The sequence below is a fragment of the Podarcis cretensis genome (genome assembly GCF_951804945.1).
Source record: "Podarcis cretensis genome assembly, chromosome: 14".
Classification (NCBI taxonomy): Eukaryota; Metazoa; Chordata; class Lepidosauria; order Squamata; family Lacertidae; genus Podarcis; species Podarcis cretensis.
In genome coordinates this window covers 41,963,704-41,979,850 of record NC_137183.1, presented here as the reverse complement: position 1 = coordinate 41,979,850, position 16,147 = coordinate 41,963,704, and the positions used below count along the sequence as shown (strand labels likewise).

The window sequence follows — 16,147 nt, the reverse complement described above, 5'->3', positions numbered from 1 at the left end:
GGGGGGGGGACTGGATGTAGATTTCCAAAGTCAGTGGCGTAGCGTGGGGGGTGCAGGGGGGGCCGGCCGCACCGGGCACAACATCTGGGGGTTAGGGAAATCCACGGGTTAGGGGGCGCAAATCCACGGGTTAGGGGGCGCAAATCCATGGGTTAGGGGGTGCAAATTACTTGCCTTGCCCCGGGTGCTGATAACCCATGCTACGCCACTGTCCAAAGTATAAGATAAAAAACAAAACAAATAAAACCTACATACAGCAACAGTGTTTTGTGTTGTGTATGGACCTATTAGGTCCAGAAATTACCATATAGCATATATTCAACACCAAAAACAGCGACAATTTGTTGTTGACAAAGGATAGCAGGACATTTAAAGGGCCCCTTTACCTACAGTATATTAGGGCCTCATCAAACCTAAATGCGGTCCTGCTCCTAGAGAAGGTCTGGATAGATCACGCCCCCAATTTGCACCGAGGCATTTGCCGAAGATGCGGGCAAAAGGGGGGCAACGCGGAGGGGGGGGAGGGGAGAGGAGGGTCTCCCACCTGCGCAGATTTGCTCCCAGAGGTTGGGGGCCGGGAGTTCCTCCATAGCAGCCGCGGCAGGAGGAGGAAAGGGGAGCGGTTGCTAGGCAACCTCCAAGCCGCGGGCGCCCGGCGGCGGTTTCCCCGCTAGGCCGCGCCGCCTGTTTTCCTTTCCGGGTCAGGCCGAGCGAGGCGAAGTGTTTTCGCGGCTTTCGAAGAAGCGGCGCCCAGGTAGGGGAGGGAAGGAGCTGGGGTCGTAGGAGGAGGCAGGCAGGCCAACGGGCCCCGCTTTCCTTCCTCAGGACAGGTGAGTGGCGGTGGGGGGGGGGAGAAGGCTAGAGGGAGGGGTCGGTTTCTGTGGGGTGAGGGGAGGCTTTGGCTTCCGTAGGGCAGCGGTGGGGTGGGGGGACAACCGCGGCCTTCCAGATGCTGCCGGCCTCCCGGCACTCCTCACTCCCAGGCCGCGTGGCTCATGGCCGAGGCTGCCGTGGGAGGAGTTGGGAGTCCAGCAAGATTAGGAGAGTCCTGATGTCCATAAGTTTCATTTAAGTTTCATTTATTTTTTTATACCGTCCTTCATCCGAGGGTCTCAAGGCGGCAGAAAAAGCAACAACAACGCAGGAATAGGTAACGTAATACAAAAATATTGTAAATTGTATGATTGTTAAGAAGATGTAAGATTAGCAAAAACATGACTTCAACAAACTAGTTATAAAGAATATAAATTTAAATTCAATTGGAAGATGAAAAGGTAAATTTGGGATAATTAATATTTTATGATTAAGCTTCAATAAGAGTATGTTAAACCCCAAAATTTGTGACATTAAATATTGGAAAATTATATTATATGAATTAAATCAAGTTAATAATTTGCTGGTAAAATTTATGTTTAGAAAGCAGGAACAAGAGATGTGAGGAAGTCCAAAGTTGAGAATGAAATGTGGATAATGGAAAATATTATGTTATTATGTATGTTTTTTATTGGTTATACAAAATTTAATAAATATTATTATAAAAAAAGGAATAGGTAACGTAATAAACAAAATAATCACACACACACGCACTTTTTTTTGAAAGGCCACAGGTGGTTTAAGTAAGTAGCCAAAGGCCTGGGAGAAGAGAAACATTTTCACCTCATCAGAATCAGAAGAATCTTTATTTTGCATCAGCCACTAGTCATAGCAATAAAATAAAAGAAAACATACTGACGAGAGAGGTGAAAACTTAACTATAGAAAATACATTTTTGGGGAGGTTACATCAATAATCAATTAATAGACCTTATTCTAATTGCCCCCGCTAAAAACCTTGCAGTTTTTGCTGTCACCTGATCATCTTGATCTGCTAAAAGAAAGGGGAGAGTAGCAGTGGTTGGGCAGTCCAGCGTAGACAATAATAGAGGGGTAATAACCTCAAATCTTTTGAGTGCAAGCCAGAAGCATATGAGCCACTGACTCAATTCTGCACGCCTAAAGAGATGCAACAAAGTATGGTTTTAAAAGCATGGTCGTGATTTATTTGCTTTTCAACTTTATTGTTTTGTCTTTTTGTAAACAGCTTTCAAAAGAACGAACAAGCAGTGTATAAATTGTATGAAAAATAAATAAGCTTCTCTGGGGGAGAGTGTTCCACAAACACAGAGCTACTACAGAAAAGACTTGTTCTTCTGTTGCCGCTCCTGGTTTGACACCAGGATACCTAAAAGATTGTCACACCCCAAATATACCCAGCCAGCCACTGTGCTCTTCCGAAGAGGGCTTCATGCAGGTACCATCTTTACAGGGGGTCTGTCCCACAGGGCCTTTAGCGTGGTGGCACCCCCCCCTTTTTGAATTCTCTGCCATTAACTACTAGGCAAGTGCTGCCTCATGGGACGCAGGTGGCGCTGTGGGTTAAAGCCTCAGCGCCTAGGGCTTGCCGATCGAAAGGTCGGCGGTTCGAATCCCTGCGGCGGGGTGCGCTCCCGCTGCTCGGTCCCAGCGCCTGCCAACCTAGCAGTTCGAAAGCACCTCCAGGTGCAAGTAGATAAATAGGGACCGCTTACCAGCGGGAAGGTAAACGGCGTTTCCGTGTGTGGCTCTGGCTTGCCAGAGCAGCGATGTCACGCTAGCCACGTGACCCGGAAGTGTCTCCGGACAGCGCTGGCCCCTGGCCTCTTAAGTGAGATGGGCACACAACCCCAGAGTCTGTCAAGACTGGCCCGTACGGGCAGGGGTACCTTTACCTTTACCTTTTAAGTGCTGCCTCTGCTGTCCTTTTGACATCTGCTGTCTTGTTGACCATCCAACAAGCCTTTTAAATTGAGGTCCTTATTCCAGCCTGCATCTGAACTATTTTTACCTGGTTTTTTTTTTAAAAAAAAATATGAAGTTGTTTTTAATTGTTTTCTATGTGGAACTGTTTTTGTTATCTTTACACTTGCTTAGGGCTGCAACTGTTTTATTTGATTTATAATTACACATTTTATTGCTATAAGTCACCTTGTGGTGAAGGAAAAGGAAGAAATCTTACCTAATAAATAAGGGTGGGAACGCATATTGTTTGTCCACATGGAAATGTGTGATAAGATGGGGGGGAAAGAGACCCAGTATGTATGAAGTGTTCGTGAATATGTGCCTTTAACACTGTTTTTTTCTGTATACCTTCCTGTCTGACTCCTTTTGCACTGTTAAATATAAGAGCACAAGAGGAGCCGTGCTGGATCAGTCCAAGTGCCCCAACTATCATAGAATTGTAGGGTTGGAAGGCATCTTATATTTACAGCAGCCATTTGGATGCCTATGGCAAGCAGGACATGAGAGTAAAAACACTCCTGTTGTTGTCACCTCAGAAATGGTCATTCAGAGGCCTGTTGCCTCTGATTCTGGATATAGTACATACAGAAATCATGACTAGTTGCCATTGACCACCTTATCCTTCATGAAATTGCATAATTCCCATTTAAAGCTCTCTAATTTGGCTGTATGCCCACAGTCCGCTGTAACAAAGAATGTCACTGGAATTGCTTGTGATGAAGGACAGTGCTACTTATTTAACTTATTTAAGAGTGTAGAGATCATCTGCTTCCCCTGCAGCAGAAAATGTGTCAAGCATGGAAATAGCTGCCAAAAAAAAGAGACCGTGTCTCAAGTTGCTGATAAATCATTAGTAGCCTAATGTGTTTCAGCAAAAAAGCATTATTCTTCTCATGGGAGAAGGGAGAGAGGAACACACAAACCTGGAGGGAGGCTAAGCTTGTTCACATCTTGCTAAACTATAATGATACCACTGTGGTAAGTTACTACTTGGTAAATGGGTGTCTGCTTTTTGTTTTTCAGAATAGTCATAAAGGATGCAAGGAACAAAACTGATAGATCTGTGCAGATAAATAATAAAGTTAACGCTATGGTTAGAAACCAGGCAGTTGTTATAATAGAAGAAAACGGCTATTATGATTTACAAACCAAAGTCAAGGCAAAGAAAAAGAAGCGCTTGGTAAATGGAGAGGGTTCAGATCAGATAGAGTCAATGAAGAAAAATGCTTCCAAATTGAAGAGCAAAGGTGGTACAAACCTTCCTATTGTTATAGAAAGCAGTTCAGATTCAGAATTATTAAAAGAAACTGATGAAATGCCTAAGAAGCTCAAGAGAAAAGGAACACAAAGATTTTCTTGTAATCAAGATGGTGATTGTGAGATTTCTAGTAAAGAGCTGCCAATAGAACAGCAGGAAGCCCCTTTTTTCATTAGTAAGAAACGCAAAAGGGATATTCCAGACAGTGATGGAGTTGGTGATGGATTTCCTGCAAAGAAAAAGAAGAAAAAGAAAAAACACAAACCTGCTCACTGTGCAATACAGCTTAGTGGAGAAGATGAGGAGGAGCCTGTAAAACACATCTCCAAAAAACAAAAAACCATTTCCCAGGAGACAGTGTTTCAGACTCTTGTCCGAAATGCTGCAGGTGACAGGGATATTGTAAAGGAAAAAAAAGTTTGCTGTTTAAAAGAAAAAGGTATTGCCAACACTGTACACCAGTTAGAAGAAGAATTAGGTTGCAAGAGGAGAGCTCTTGGTTTTCAACAGCATCTAGAGGGCACAGCCAATGTATCAGAAGAAGAAAGCAAAGTAATGAAGAAGAAGAGGAAGAAAAAGAAAAGAAAGCAACCTCTTCTGACATCAGAGGATAATCAGGAAAATCAGTCTTGTGTTTCTATTGAAAGCCAACCAAAACAAAAATCTAAAACAAAGCCAAGCAATGGCAAGGAGAAAACAGGTTTGATTTCAAACTCTGAACGAGACAGCCAAGTGAAGAAGAAGAAGAAGAGAATGAAGAAGAGGAAAACCCAAACCAAAGTTGCAAGCGATCATCCAGCTCTCTTGGAAGATGATGGAGATGTGGCTACAAATGAGAGCTGGTCAGCAACAAAGAGGACTAAGAACGCCCCCAAATCCAAAAAGGCGCAAGACCATGTAGTGAGCTGGGAAGATGGCAGATCTGAAAATGACAGCAGGCAGCACATCAAGAAGAAAAAGAAGAAGGACCGGGAGAACAGAGGCGCCAAAGCCTGTGAAGAAGAGCCCAGTTTCAAGAAAGCAAAGATTAAAGAAGAAGCAAAGGTAGCTTCTAAATAGAACTTGCTATTTGCCATTTCTTATGTAGTTTGTTTTTATCCCACCTGTCCTCCAGTAAGGTCAGAGTGTCATGTGTGATTCTGCTTCCCTCTCCCTTGCCCTCCCCTGCCCCCATTTTAGCATTAAGAGTGCCCGATGGGATAATAATAATAATAATAATAATAAATCATTTATACCCCGCCCTCCCCTGCCAAGACCGGGCTCAGGGTGGCTAACAACCAATAATAAAAACAAGTTGATTAAAATGCAACTTAAAAACAAGATTAAAATACTACATTAAAACATTAAGATGCAGCCTCTTCACAGGAGGAGAAAGGAAAAAAGAAAGAGGGGGAGGGAATCAAATTGATTCTAAGCCAAAGGCCAGGTGGAACAACACCGTCTTACAGGCCCTGTGGAAAGAAATCCAATCCTGCAGGGTCCTGGTCTCATGAGACAGAGCGTTCCACCAGGCCGGAGCCAGTGTTGAAAAGGCCCTGGCTCTGGTTGAGGCTAATATAACTTCCTTAGGGCCTGGGACCTCTAGGTAGGTTGGGTTGGGCTGGGAAAGTGTAGCTCACCCAAAATTCATGGCTGAATGAGAATTTGAAACTTTTAGCATTCTTTGAGAATGTCAGTAAGCATGTAAGTAGGGGTGACCCAGTCAACATTGTGTCTTTAAATTTTTGAAAACCTTTTGTCATAAAGCTTCTCACCAAAGACTTTTGGGATAAGAGGACAGGATAAATAAACTTGGAAGCAGAGAGTAGAAATAAATACACAGTTCTTACCATGGAGAAATGTAAGAAGTGGGGATTTCAAATCCCCACTCATGTTTGAGTGGGGATTTGAACCCCGGTCTTTCAGGTCCTAGTCTGATGTTCCAAGCACTATGCCACACAGGTTCTTTGGAGCGGTTATGACCTCTCCTTTCAGTTATCTGTTCTTTCTCTACTACCACAATAATGTGATACCCACCAATTTGGACAGCCTTAAAGGGGGATCAGACAAATTTGTGAAGGATAAGACTGTTGGTGACTAATAGCCATATGATAGCTTTCTTGCTTCCAATATCAGAGATGGTATGCATTCAGACACCAGTTGCTGGAGTTCACAAGTGTGAGGGTGTTTTTTGTTCTCCTGTTTGTGAACTTCCTGTCGCCATCTTTTTGGCCACTGTGGGAACAGAATGTTGGGCTAGATGAGCTTTGGGTCTGATCTTATCTTGGCCATGGCTACCAGTAACGTCATGAAAAGATGGCAGGGCTCCAATAGCCACTCTGTGCTATTCCTTTAATCTTCCATTTTTATACCATTCTTTTGGTGTAATGTGGAATGCTAACCATATCACACTTAAACATGAGCGGGTTTTCCCGGTGATACTCAAAATGTGTACTCTTGTTTTTCAGGAAGGGGATGAAGAAATAAAAGTAGTGGCGTTTAAGAAAGGAAACTGTGACGAAATACAAATAGACAAGGTACAACCTTATTCTTTTGTGGCTCTTTTGGAGTCTTATTGTGGCACATATTAGTCTGATTTGGATAATGTTCTGTGTTTGGCTCACATGGACGTGGTGAAGCAGGATCTCATCTGCATGTCCCGCCCTCTCAGGATGCCCATCTTGGGCTATGCCAGACTTTTATGTGCTGCTTCCCAGTTAGTGACTATGTGGCTTTCAGGTTAGTGACTATGTGGCTCAGACTTATGTAGGTTGTGGATTATGCTCCTAGTCATTATCACTTGATTTATATACCACATTTTCCACAAAAACACCTGTGTTTAAAAGCATTTCACATACAAAACAGTCACTGATTGATCAACCATAGTTTAGACAATCAAACTGTGATGAGTTTTGGGCTCACACGGTCCCCTCTTCCACTTCTCGTACAAAGATGGAAGAGCGGGAAGCAAGAGCATGCAGCCTCAGAGTTGACACAGCTTGTTCCCACCAGTCACGTATAACCCATAAACTGTAGTTTAATCGGTCATCTGAACCAAGGTGTTGTTTGGGCAACTCTAGTGTGAGAGAAGTGGCGGTTTTAGGATAAGATTGTATGATCCTCTGTAAATTAAGAATTGTATCAAGAAGGGGACCTGTTATCTAGCAGATAATTGTGTTTCACAACTCTAACCATGGAAGGACTCAGCTTCAGGCACCACCTGCAGTTCTGCTGCTTTGGCCACCTATTCTTGCTCTGTGGTAGTTCTGTAATTCTGGGCACAGCATCAGATGTGCAAAGCCAGCCTTACTCCCCAAGTGCTGGATTCAAATGTGTTGGTCCTTTGTGAATGAGATGAGTTTAGAAGTCCTGAGGCTTTCAGATTTGTCCTCTCCCCACCTCCACTTGCTCTTCTTCTTTCCTGGTCTTCCTGATAAGCCCCCTTTGTTTTGTCAAGCTTACTTGCACTTTTTTTATGGCTACAGGCACCTACTTTAGAACAGGAGAGTGGTATTTTGGGCACTCTGGAAATGTATCCAGGAAGCACTGGGAAGGTTGCCCATCTCTGATGCAAGGGAATTTTGAAACTGGAGTAGCTGGCTGGGGAGGGCAACTGGATAATGCCAAAAGGGTTCAAAATGTCTGATTGTTTCCATGGGTATTTTATCATCCCTCCTTCATTGTCACTCTTTTCCATGTACACAGTTTGAGGTCATCCACTACCTGCAGTGTTCTCAGAGCCAAGTAAATGTAGCCTCCCAGTCTGTAAAACATCTTTTCTGTGCATTTGTGTATTTGAGAACTGCTTGTCTTGCAGATGCTTTTTGCCTTCGCAAATTCTTGTATGCATAAAAGGGTTGAAATCATGCCTTTTCTTTCCTGCAAGTAACATTTTGGACACTTCTCCCCTCAACTTCTTGATGTTTCTAACCAGTTTTACAATCAAACAATTATTATTTTTTGCCCTCATGCACGTATTTTCCCCATTTTTCCATGCCAGTTGAGACGGCAGGCTCTCCAAGAAGAGATTGACAGGGAATCTGGCAAAATGAAGACTGTCAAGGAAGAGGGAGAATCGGTAAGCACGAGCTCTGCAAGAGCCCAGGTAGCAAGGGCAAAGCATCCCTCCCCTGTGGTTGGCTTGCGATGCTAGTCATGTCTGTGGTTTGGCACGCCAATCTCTCATCTGATTGGAAACTTGAGGTCATGCTGTAGAACAAATGAGTCCAGTCTTTAGAGATGCTGAAACCAGAGCACTCTGACCTCCAGAAAACTGTGATTCCAGTTGTTAATCCTGAAAAATAGCATTTTTGCTCCGATAGTTCCTTAATGGAATTAGTTGTGATATCTTTGCTGTAGAATTTTTGTGTGTTTGTTTGTTTCTATTTGCTGTGGAATATAAATAACACTAGCCCTTGGACATAGCTGTCACGCTCTGATTAGCACTGCCATGTTTCTTTTCTCCATGACTGCAAAAGATGACCAGTCAGAGGTAGAGAATCTGAGGGAGCCTACCTTTTCCCTGCATTTAGTGGACTGCACCATCTAATACTCTTAACTGCAGGAGGCAGTTGCCCCCTTTGAAAAATGTGGTCCCCAAATCCCTGGCGGAAATGAGCTAGCCTGTCTTGGGAGCTGAAGTAATGGCACGATTGAGGTTCTCTGTGTTTGCTGACTTAGATGGGGAAATTGAGTCTTAAATTGCCAAGAGGGGTGTTAAAAGGTTTCTGTAATTTAGGTGAATAGGCCATCTTGGGTATTGATTGGCATCTGCTCACATTAGAAGTCCAGCTGTCTCAAAGGGCGACTTCACGCATGACAGATTTCCTCCCTGAGTTATCACTTCTGTGTAAGAGCATAAGAAGAGCCTCTGTTGGATCAGGCCAGTGGCCCATCTGATCCAGCATCCTGCTCTCACAATGGGCAGCATCCAGATGCCTATTGGAACCATGCAAGCAGGAGCTGAACCGCACTCTCCCTGTTTGTGATTCCTACTAACTGATATTCAGAGGCGTAGTGCCTCCGACAGTGAAGGTATGCCTAGTCTAAAGGTACGTGCTGAAAATAAGCTGGTCTGCCTCTGGTCACTGCCTGGATGGTAAGACTACATTTGCTGCCCTGGCTATTGTGTTATAGTATCATAGAATTGTAGAGGCGGAAGGAACCCCCAAGGGCAGGAATCACAGCTAAAGAACCCCTGACAGATGGCCATTCAACATCTGTTTATAAGCCTCCAGTGAAGGAGAGTCTGGCACCTTCCAAGATAGCCCACCCCCTGTCAAATAGGTCTTACAATCATAAAGTTATTCCTAGTGACTGCTAGGATAGCTCAGTTGGTAGAGGATGACACTATTCATCTCAGGATTGTGGGTTCAAGCGCCACATTGGGCAAAAGATTGTTGCATTGCAGAGGATTGGACTAGATGAACCTCGTGGTGCCTTCAAACTGTATGTTTGGTTGGAATCTTCTTTCTTGTAATCTGAATCCATTGGTATAGATTCTACCATCTAGAGCAAACTCAGTCCTCCAGATGATTTTTGGCCTACAACTCCCATGATCCTTAGCTAGCAGGACCAGTGGTCAGGGATGATGGGGATTGTAGTCTCAAAACATCTGGAGGGCCGAGTTTGAGGAAGCCTGGTCTAGAGCAGCAGAAAACAAACTTGCTCCATCTTCATTTGACACCTCTTTAGATATTTAAAGGTGTCTGTTTCCTCTCAAGTCTTCTCTTCAGGCTAAACATACCCAGCTCCTTCAACTATCTCATAAGGCTTGGTTTCCATCGTGGTCATCCTCCTCTGCAAATGTTTCAGCTTGTCGTTAAAACTGGAATGCCAGGTGGATGCTTGCAACCTCTAAAAGAGTTGTAGGGTATTTCAGGTGAAGGAAGCTGGACAGTTTGGGGTTTTTTTTTGTAAATGCCCAGTTGTGCTTTAGATGTGCAAATGTCTAGATGGCTGTAGAGTTGTCCTCCAGCTGACATTTATGCAGGGAATCCCAATCCCTTGGTGACGGCCTATCAGAATGCATTAGCACCTGGAAGAACAGGAGTGACAGAGCCCAATGGCAAGCTTCACAAAAAGCCAGCTAAAAAGGGTAGGGGGAAAATAAAGACATGTTGGAGAGCTGCTCAGAGTTAACCTCCAAAATTGCAGGGTTTGGAAAAGCTATTATTACGCCTGCACGAATCTCACCACCACCACCACTAAGTAGAATTAATTGTTTGCAAGCTGACATGTCTGGGTGCAGAAGCTGAAAATGGAGGAAGTCTAGACAATTGGAAAGAAGAGTTGGGCATGGTAGGAAATGAAAAATCAGAAGGCAGTGGTTCAGAGAACATCTCCCGTAGGACTCCTGTCTTTCTGTTGGTTCCCTGGGTATGCCTGGAGGGCTGTCGCTGCCTCTTTTGTTTTGACTGCTGTTGCTGTCACCTACTGATGGTGAGAGGAAGCTGGGGGAGGGATTGGGGAGGGTGAGGGAGAGGCAACGCATGTGTGCGTAAATGTGGGGAGGGGGATGGAAAGGAAGGGCAAAACAAGGAGAACATTTATTCTCTTGAATCATCTCTCCCTCTTGTATACCCAACAGAGCACTGCGCTCTGCAGGTGAGGCCCTCCTCCAGATACCACCTTATCTGGACATCGTACAATGTAGGAAATCAGGCCTTTAGCATGGCACCTATGCTTTGTAACTTCTTCTCTTCACATATCAGATAGGCACTGTCTCGCTTGTCTTTTTTGGCACCCATTTCCTCTTCCAAATGAGCCACTTAAAGGGAGATTGTAATCTCAATCTTTATTTGTGTTGGACTTGAAATTGTTTTAACACAGCGCTTTTATTGTCTTGATGTTTTTACTGTTAAGTGGTTTTGGGCTGTTTTAAGGGAAGTGATTCATAACTAAATAGATGCATAGGAAGCTGCCTTATTGTCCATCTAGCCCAGTATTGGCTATTCTGACTGGCCGTGGCTCTTCAGGTCTCAGTAAAGGGCGTCTTCCCCATCTCCTGCTTCCTGACCCTTTTAAAGAAATAGTGTCTGGGAACCTCTGTCTGCAAAGCACATACTCTACCACTGAGCCTGGCGTGGGGAACCTTTGACCCTCCAGATACTGCAGAACTACAACACTCAGCATCCCTGGCCATTGTTTGTACTGGCTTGGGCTGTTGGGAATTGTTGTTCGGCAGCAATCTGGAGGGCCAAATGTTCACCACACCTGCACTAAGCTGTTACTAGTTCTGGCCTGTGCCTTTCTCCCTCCTGCACCTTCCTCACTTATTTGCATTGATATATTTATATAGACAATCCTGTACTTTGCAGAAGGTGTGTTTACTGAGATGCAGCCTTTGCTGTCTTGCTCAGGCCATAAGTCATGTGCCATCTTCTAGCATGAAAAGACAGTGCAGTGCCTGGTACATATTTTTTTAAAAATATTTATAGACTCTAAATTTCATAAGAATACAGCAAAACAGTAGACACCATACAAAATTGCAGTAAGATCGGGGACTTCCGGTTTGGATCGCAAGCAGCAGGGAGCGCGGAGAAGCCGCTGAAGGGCTTTTCCGAGCTACACGGGGGCTTGGGGGCAACACAAAGGCACTGCGACCCCCAAAATCTCAAGAGGGATACCCTTGAGGGACAAGCTACCCAGCAGCGTTGGAGTGGTTACGACGTTTTTTAGGGTTTTTTTAAAAAAGGACCCAGGAGCGATGGGACTGAGAAACACGAACGGTAAGCTCTGCGGACCTGGTGTTGTGATGCCTCTAGCTTCCACTGGAAAAGCGACAAACCTCCATAACTTTAAGAACAGAACCCTTAGTGTTTTTGGAGCAATTCTTGGCTAAAAAATTTGGATTATACACTAAGTGAGCTCTGGATGTAAAAGGATTTAAATGAGGAGCCCGACCTGTTTTTCGGAGTTAAAATGGCGCAGGTTACAAAGTCATAAGAGTGAAGAAAGGAAGTGACCATTCACCTGCTGTAGAAACAGAAAAGTGAAAGTCCTCAGTAGCCATTAAGCGAGGCAAAGGAAACTAAATAAAATAAAAGTAACGGAAAAGACCTTTAGAGACTTTGTATTCTTTTTGGGGAGAGCACTAAAGAGAAAGAACTGAACAGAGTGGTTACAAAGAGAGAAACATGTTGAAGCCCGAAACTTTAATACGGAAATACAAAGGAGAAGGAGGGGAGAAGAAGTAAGATGGAATAAAACACAAAGGCTTTAAAATAATAATCTCCACTCATTACTCTCTCTGTTTCAAATTTTGAACTTCCTAGATTACAGTTTGGGCAACTGAATAAGCAAATGTTTTTTTTAAAAAAACAAATTTTCCAAACCTCAACTCTGGACTCTAACCTCTCCCCTTTAAAGAACTTGGACTTTTGTCAAAAGCTTTCTCCACATCTACAAATATCAACACAGCTTTTATATTAATATTCACTTGTAGCTTTTCTAATAGTTAATTATATTCCTCGTATTGTCAGACAGATGTCTGCCAGGGAGAAAGCCAGCTTGGTCTTTATATATCACCTCCGCTAATACTTTTTTCAGTCTTTTAGCCAAAATGTCAGCAAAAATTTTGTAATCCACATTAAGCAGGGATATGGGGCGGTAGTTCCTGAGTTGCGTCTTTTCAGACTCGGTTTTCAGTATAAGTGTAATATAAGCTTCCTTCCACGACTGGCGCTTTTTCCCCCTCCAAAATTTCATTACAAACCTCCTTTAGTGGTTGAATTAAACTTTTGTATTTTCTTCAACTGCCACGCTAGCAGTTTCCCACATTTATTAGCCGATTCGAAAGTCTTTTGTCTCATCTGTTTAATTTTCCATTCTATGTCCTGATTTATCATTTTCATGTATTGTACTTGATATAGCTTTATTTCTCTCAGAATCTCCTGCGATTTTGGTTTCACTCTAAGTTTCTTCTTACCTTCTCTTATTTTCTCCAAAATCTTTTCTTTTTTCTCATTTTGGGTTCTCCTTTTTATTGCATTCTGTTGAATCAGAAACCCTCTCATTGCGTCCCAGATTACTCTTTTTTCAACAGTGGTTCTCAAATTTGGTTGGCTAATAAAAACTTGATTTAGGTCCTTTGGGGCACTAATCCACACTTGTGCCTTGCTCTTCAGGAATCCCATTTTGGCCAGTGGACCACAGCGACCTTTGAAAATTCAGAGCAAAAAACCAAGTTCCTCCGGCTGATGGGTGGATTTAAGAAGGGTTCTGTGCCAGTCCAAGGTCCTCCAGCACATGCCTCCAAGCTGAACATGGCTCTGGACAAGAGCAAAGAGCAGAACCTGCAGCAGAAGCTACAGACTGAATTTGAGAAGGCGTTAGCTTGGAAGCACCACAGAGGCATCGGCCTTGGATTTCAGCCTCCCATTCAGAAGCAGGTGCACATAGATAAATTTGCATCAAGATCTATAAAATTTGAAGACTGAGCTATCGGGAGGCTTTCCTAAATCATGTTTGGTTTCCTTAACAGTGTTTCTTCTGGGGGGGGGGGTGTCAGGGGAGAGAACAACATTTGTTGGAATGACTAAGAATGCCAGCAAGCATCAGATTTCTAAAAAAATGTCGGTGGCTAAATGACCTCTCAACAAAATCGTTGGATTCGCTCGTGTTTCAGACAGGTAAAAAAATCTCAGATATCTTTATCCCATTACCTTTTGTGGCAGCTGGTGTTTGTAAATGCCCAACTTCATTTTGGAAATGTTCATTAGACTAGTTGTTGGAGGAAGAATGGACATGAAGTTATTGGTCATTTAATGCAGTGTTTCCCAACCTTGTGCCTCCAGCTGTTTTTGAACTACAACTCCCATCATCCCTGACTAGCAAGACCAGTGGCAAGGGATGATGGGAATTGTAGTCCAAAAACAGCTGGAGGCACAAGGTTGGGAAACACTGATTTAATGGATTGTCTGTTCACCCTGGCACCCTTTGCTTCCAAGCTTACTTTTCAGTAGCCCGGAGCACTGGGATTAGACCCACAGTACAGTGGTACCTCGGGTTAAGTACTTAATTTGTTCCGGAGGTCCGTTCTTAACCTGAAAATGTTCTTAACCTGAAGCACCACTTTAGCTAATGGGGCCTCCTGCTGCCGCCGCGCCACCAAAGCATGATTTCTGTTCTCATCCTGAAGCAAAGTTCTTAACCTGAGGTACTATTTCTGGGTTAGCGGAGCCTGTAACCTGAAGCGTATGTAACCAGAGGTACCACTGTAGTGACAGAATGCCCACAGCTAAAGAGTTCAGGAGAGACATGGGTTTGAAAAGGCTGAAGCAGCGGAAGCTGGGTTAGCTATGTCTTACCATGCTCCCAAAAAGCTGAACAAAAGATGTCCAGAAATGAAATGTCGACTGCTGCCTTTTGATTGACACATCTGTTGCCCGATAGTCAGGAGAACATGCAAAGTACAATTTAAATAAGCAGTGCACTTGAAACCCTGCGTCATCCGACTTGATCAGTCTTCAAGAGACTTTATGAAGAGCCGTGCATAAAATGGTTTGTGCAGCAGTGTCCCATTCAGGTTTCACAGAGCATTTGGGATACTTCCAGCATCCAGAGCTTCCATGTCTAAATCGGTTATTTTTTAAAATAAAAATAAAAATCCACAACCAATAGTTGGCATGAGATGTCTCAAAATACGATCCACCCCTTTTTGGAATAATCACAGAACTTTTTCATTGTAGTTGCTTTCTAGGTAAAATCAGGGGTTCTCAAACTGCTCTGTGGGCCATCAGTGGTCTGCAAAGCTTCAGGTGATCCGTGGCATGTCTGTGGATTTGTGGTTGAAGGCGGCACATCCATCACAGTAAATATTCATAGTGACTTTTAATTGCATTTTATTGCTGCTTTTGTTTCTTATGTTATTCATTGTATTAGTTTCACCTAATGTTCACCTGCTGTTAAGCTGAAATGATTGGGTGATGGAAGTAGGTGAAATAGCTAGGAGTAGCTTTGGGTCTGGGAACTGTTTAATTCCTTCCTTGTCAACAGTAATCCCACTCTCCCATCCATCTACTTTTTTATCTGTAGGGAGAAAGATACAGGGAACTTGCATCTTTTTCTCTTTGGTGGGGGGTGAATGGGAAATCTTCTGAGTGGACAGGGCAAGGAGAGTTAAAACAGGCCCTTCTTCTGTAAGCTTGTTCTCGGTTCAAGCTGAAGCCATGCCAGAGCTGCACTGCATCTTTTCCCCCTGAAAAGAATTGGCTGGGGGAAACAGCCATGGCTCTTAACTGTATCATGAGTTGAAGCCACAATGAACAGGAAACTCATGACATTCCTGTATGTTACAAATCGAGATCACAAGCCAGTCCTGTTCCAGCCTGCACTGTATAATCCCTCCCCTGCATGGTAGGAAGAGTTCCAATACGCAAGTTGCTTGTTTGCATGTTACACCTTCTGATAATGCCTCTTGCTTTTCTGAATGGAGGGGGGAGTGTGCATAGAAACTAGCCTACTGTGCAAAGGTAAGATTTGCATTAGTCACTCTGCCTACTTTTCCTCTGATCCCGCCCACCGCTGGCATGCAGCTTCTGGGTTGCCCCAAAGGGGCTGTGGCTGGACTACAGCAGCACTCCTTTCCATTGGCCAAGCTGGGATGTCGGAAGTTAAGAGTCCAACAACATCTGGAGTGTCCAGAATCCTCACAAGCATTAAGCTGCACTCAAGAAAACAGAAAGCAGTTCTAATTAAGTGGTGATTGGCAGTTTTGATGAGAGTTGATGCTGGTATGCTGAGGGTTGCACAAAGATTGACAGTATGAGCGACGGTTGGGCACTGGCAAGTCTCTACTGCCTCAGCCAGGGGGTCGATGGGATTTACCTATCCTGTTGGCTTGCCAGCTGTTGAAGCTGCACCTGTCCCTCTCTCTTTAAGAGCAGTTTGGTCTGCAAGAAGCAGCAACTGATTCCCCCCCCCCACTATATCTAGCAAAGCCTCAAGTTCCTGAACTCTGCATATCAAACCTTTCAAAGGCACAAGGGCAGACCTGCTCTTGGCTCCCCACCTCCACCAAGCTGGCAACCTACCTCATAGGTGGCCAGATAACTGCAATAGTTCCAAAACCCCAATATTTAATTATAGTCCT

The 16,147-nt window shown here is 43.9% G+C and overlaps 2 protein-coding genes across 7 annotated transcripts in view; one reads left to right on the top strand and one right to left on the bottom strand.

Annotated features, from left to right (window-relative positions):
- Positions 1–678, bottom strand: part of IQCK (IQ motif containing K) — a 39,801-nt gene extending 39,123 nt beyond the window's left edge. For 3 of the 4 annotated variants that reach the window (XM_079953994.1, XM_079953997.1, XM_079953996.1), the window contains exon 1: positions 545–678. In XM_079953994.1, the coding sequence (XP_079810120.1) occupies positions 545–590 (46 nt within the window). In that variant the 5' untranslated portion in view covers positions 591–678. The other variant, XM_079953995.1, reaches the window with a different exon arrangement.
- KNOP1 (lysine rich nucleolar protein 1) lies at positions 629–13,717 on the top strand. 3 transcript variants are annotated; one of them, XM_079953841.1, is made up of 5 exons: positions 629–754; positions 3,840–5,118; positions 6,522–6,590; positions 8,054–8,131; positions 13,182–13,717. In XM_079953841.1, exons 2-5 carry the CDS (start codon positions 3,907–3,909, stop codon positions 13,491–13,493), a joined length of 1,671 nt encoding a protein of 556 aa, XP_079809967.1. In that variant the 5' UTR covers positions 629–754; positions 3,840–3,906; the 3' UTR covers positions 13,494–13,717. The 3 variants fall into 3 exon arrangements, with proteins under 3 accessions (XP_079809967.1, XP_079809966.1, XP_079809968.1); XM_079953840.1 differs by having other exon boundaries at positions 677–830; XM_079953842.1 differs by lacking the exon at positions 629–754 and adding an exon at positions 2,149–2,289.
- Positions 13,718–16,147: the final 2,430 nt, after the last annotated feature.

Coding starts and splice junctions, on each gene's coding strand:
- KNOP1 (XM_079953841.1), top strand. CDS start 3,907: ATGGTTAGAAACCAGGCAGTTGTTATAATAGAAGAAAACGGCTATTAT. Junction 6,591..8,053: donor ACGAAATACAAATAGACAAG/GTACAACCTTAT, acceptor TTTCCATGCCAG/TTGAGACGGCAGGCTCTCCA. Junction 8,132..13,181: donor TCAAGGAAGAGGGAGAATCG/GTAAGCACGAGC, acceptor CTTGCTCTTCAG/GAATCCCATTTTGGCCAGTG.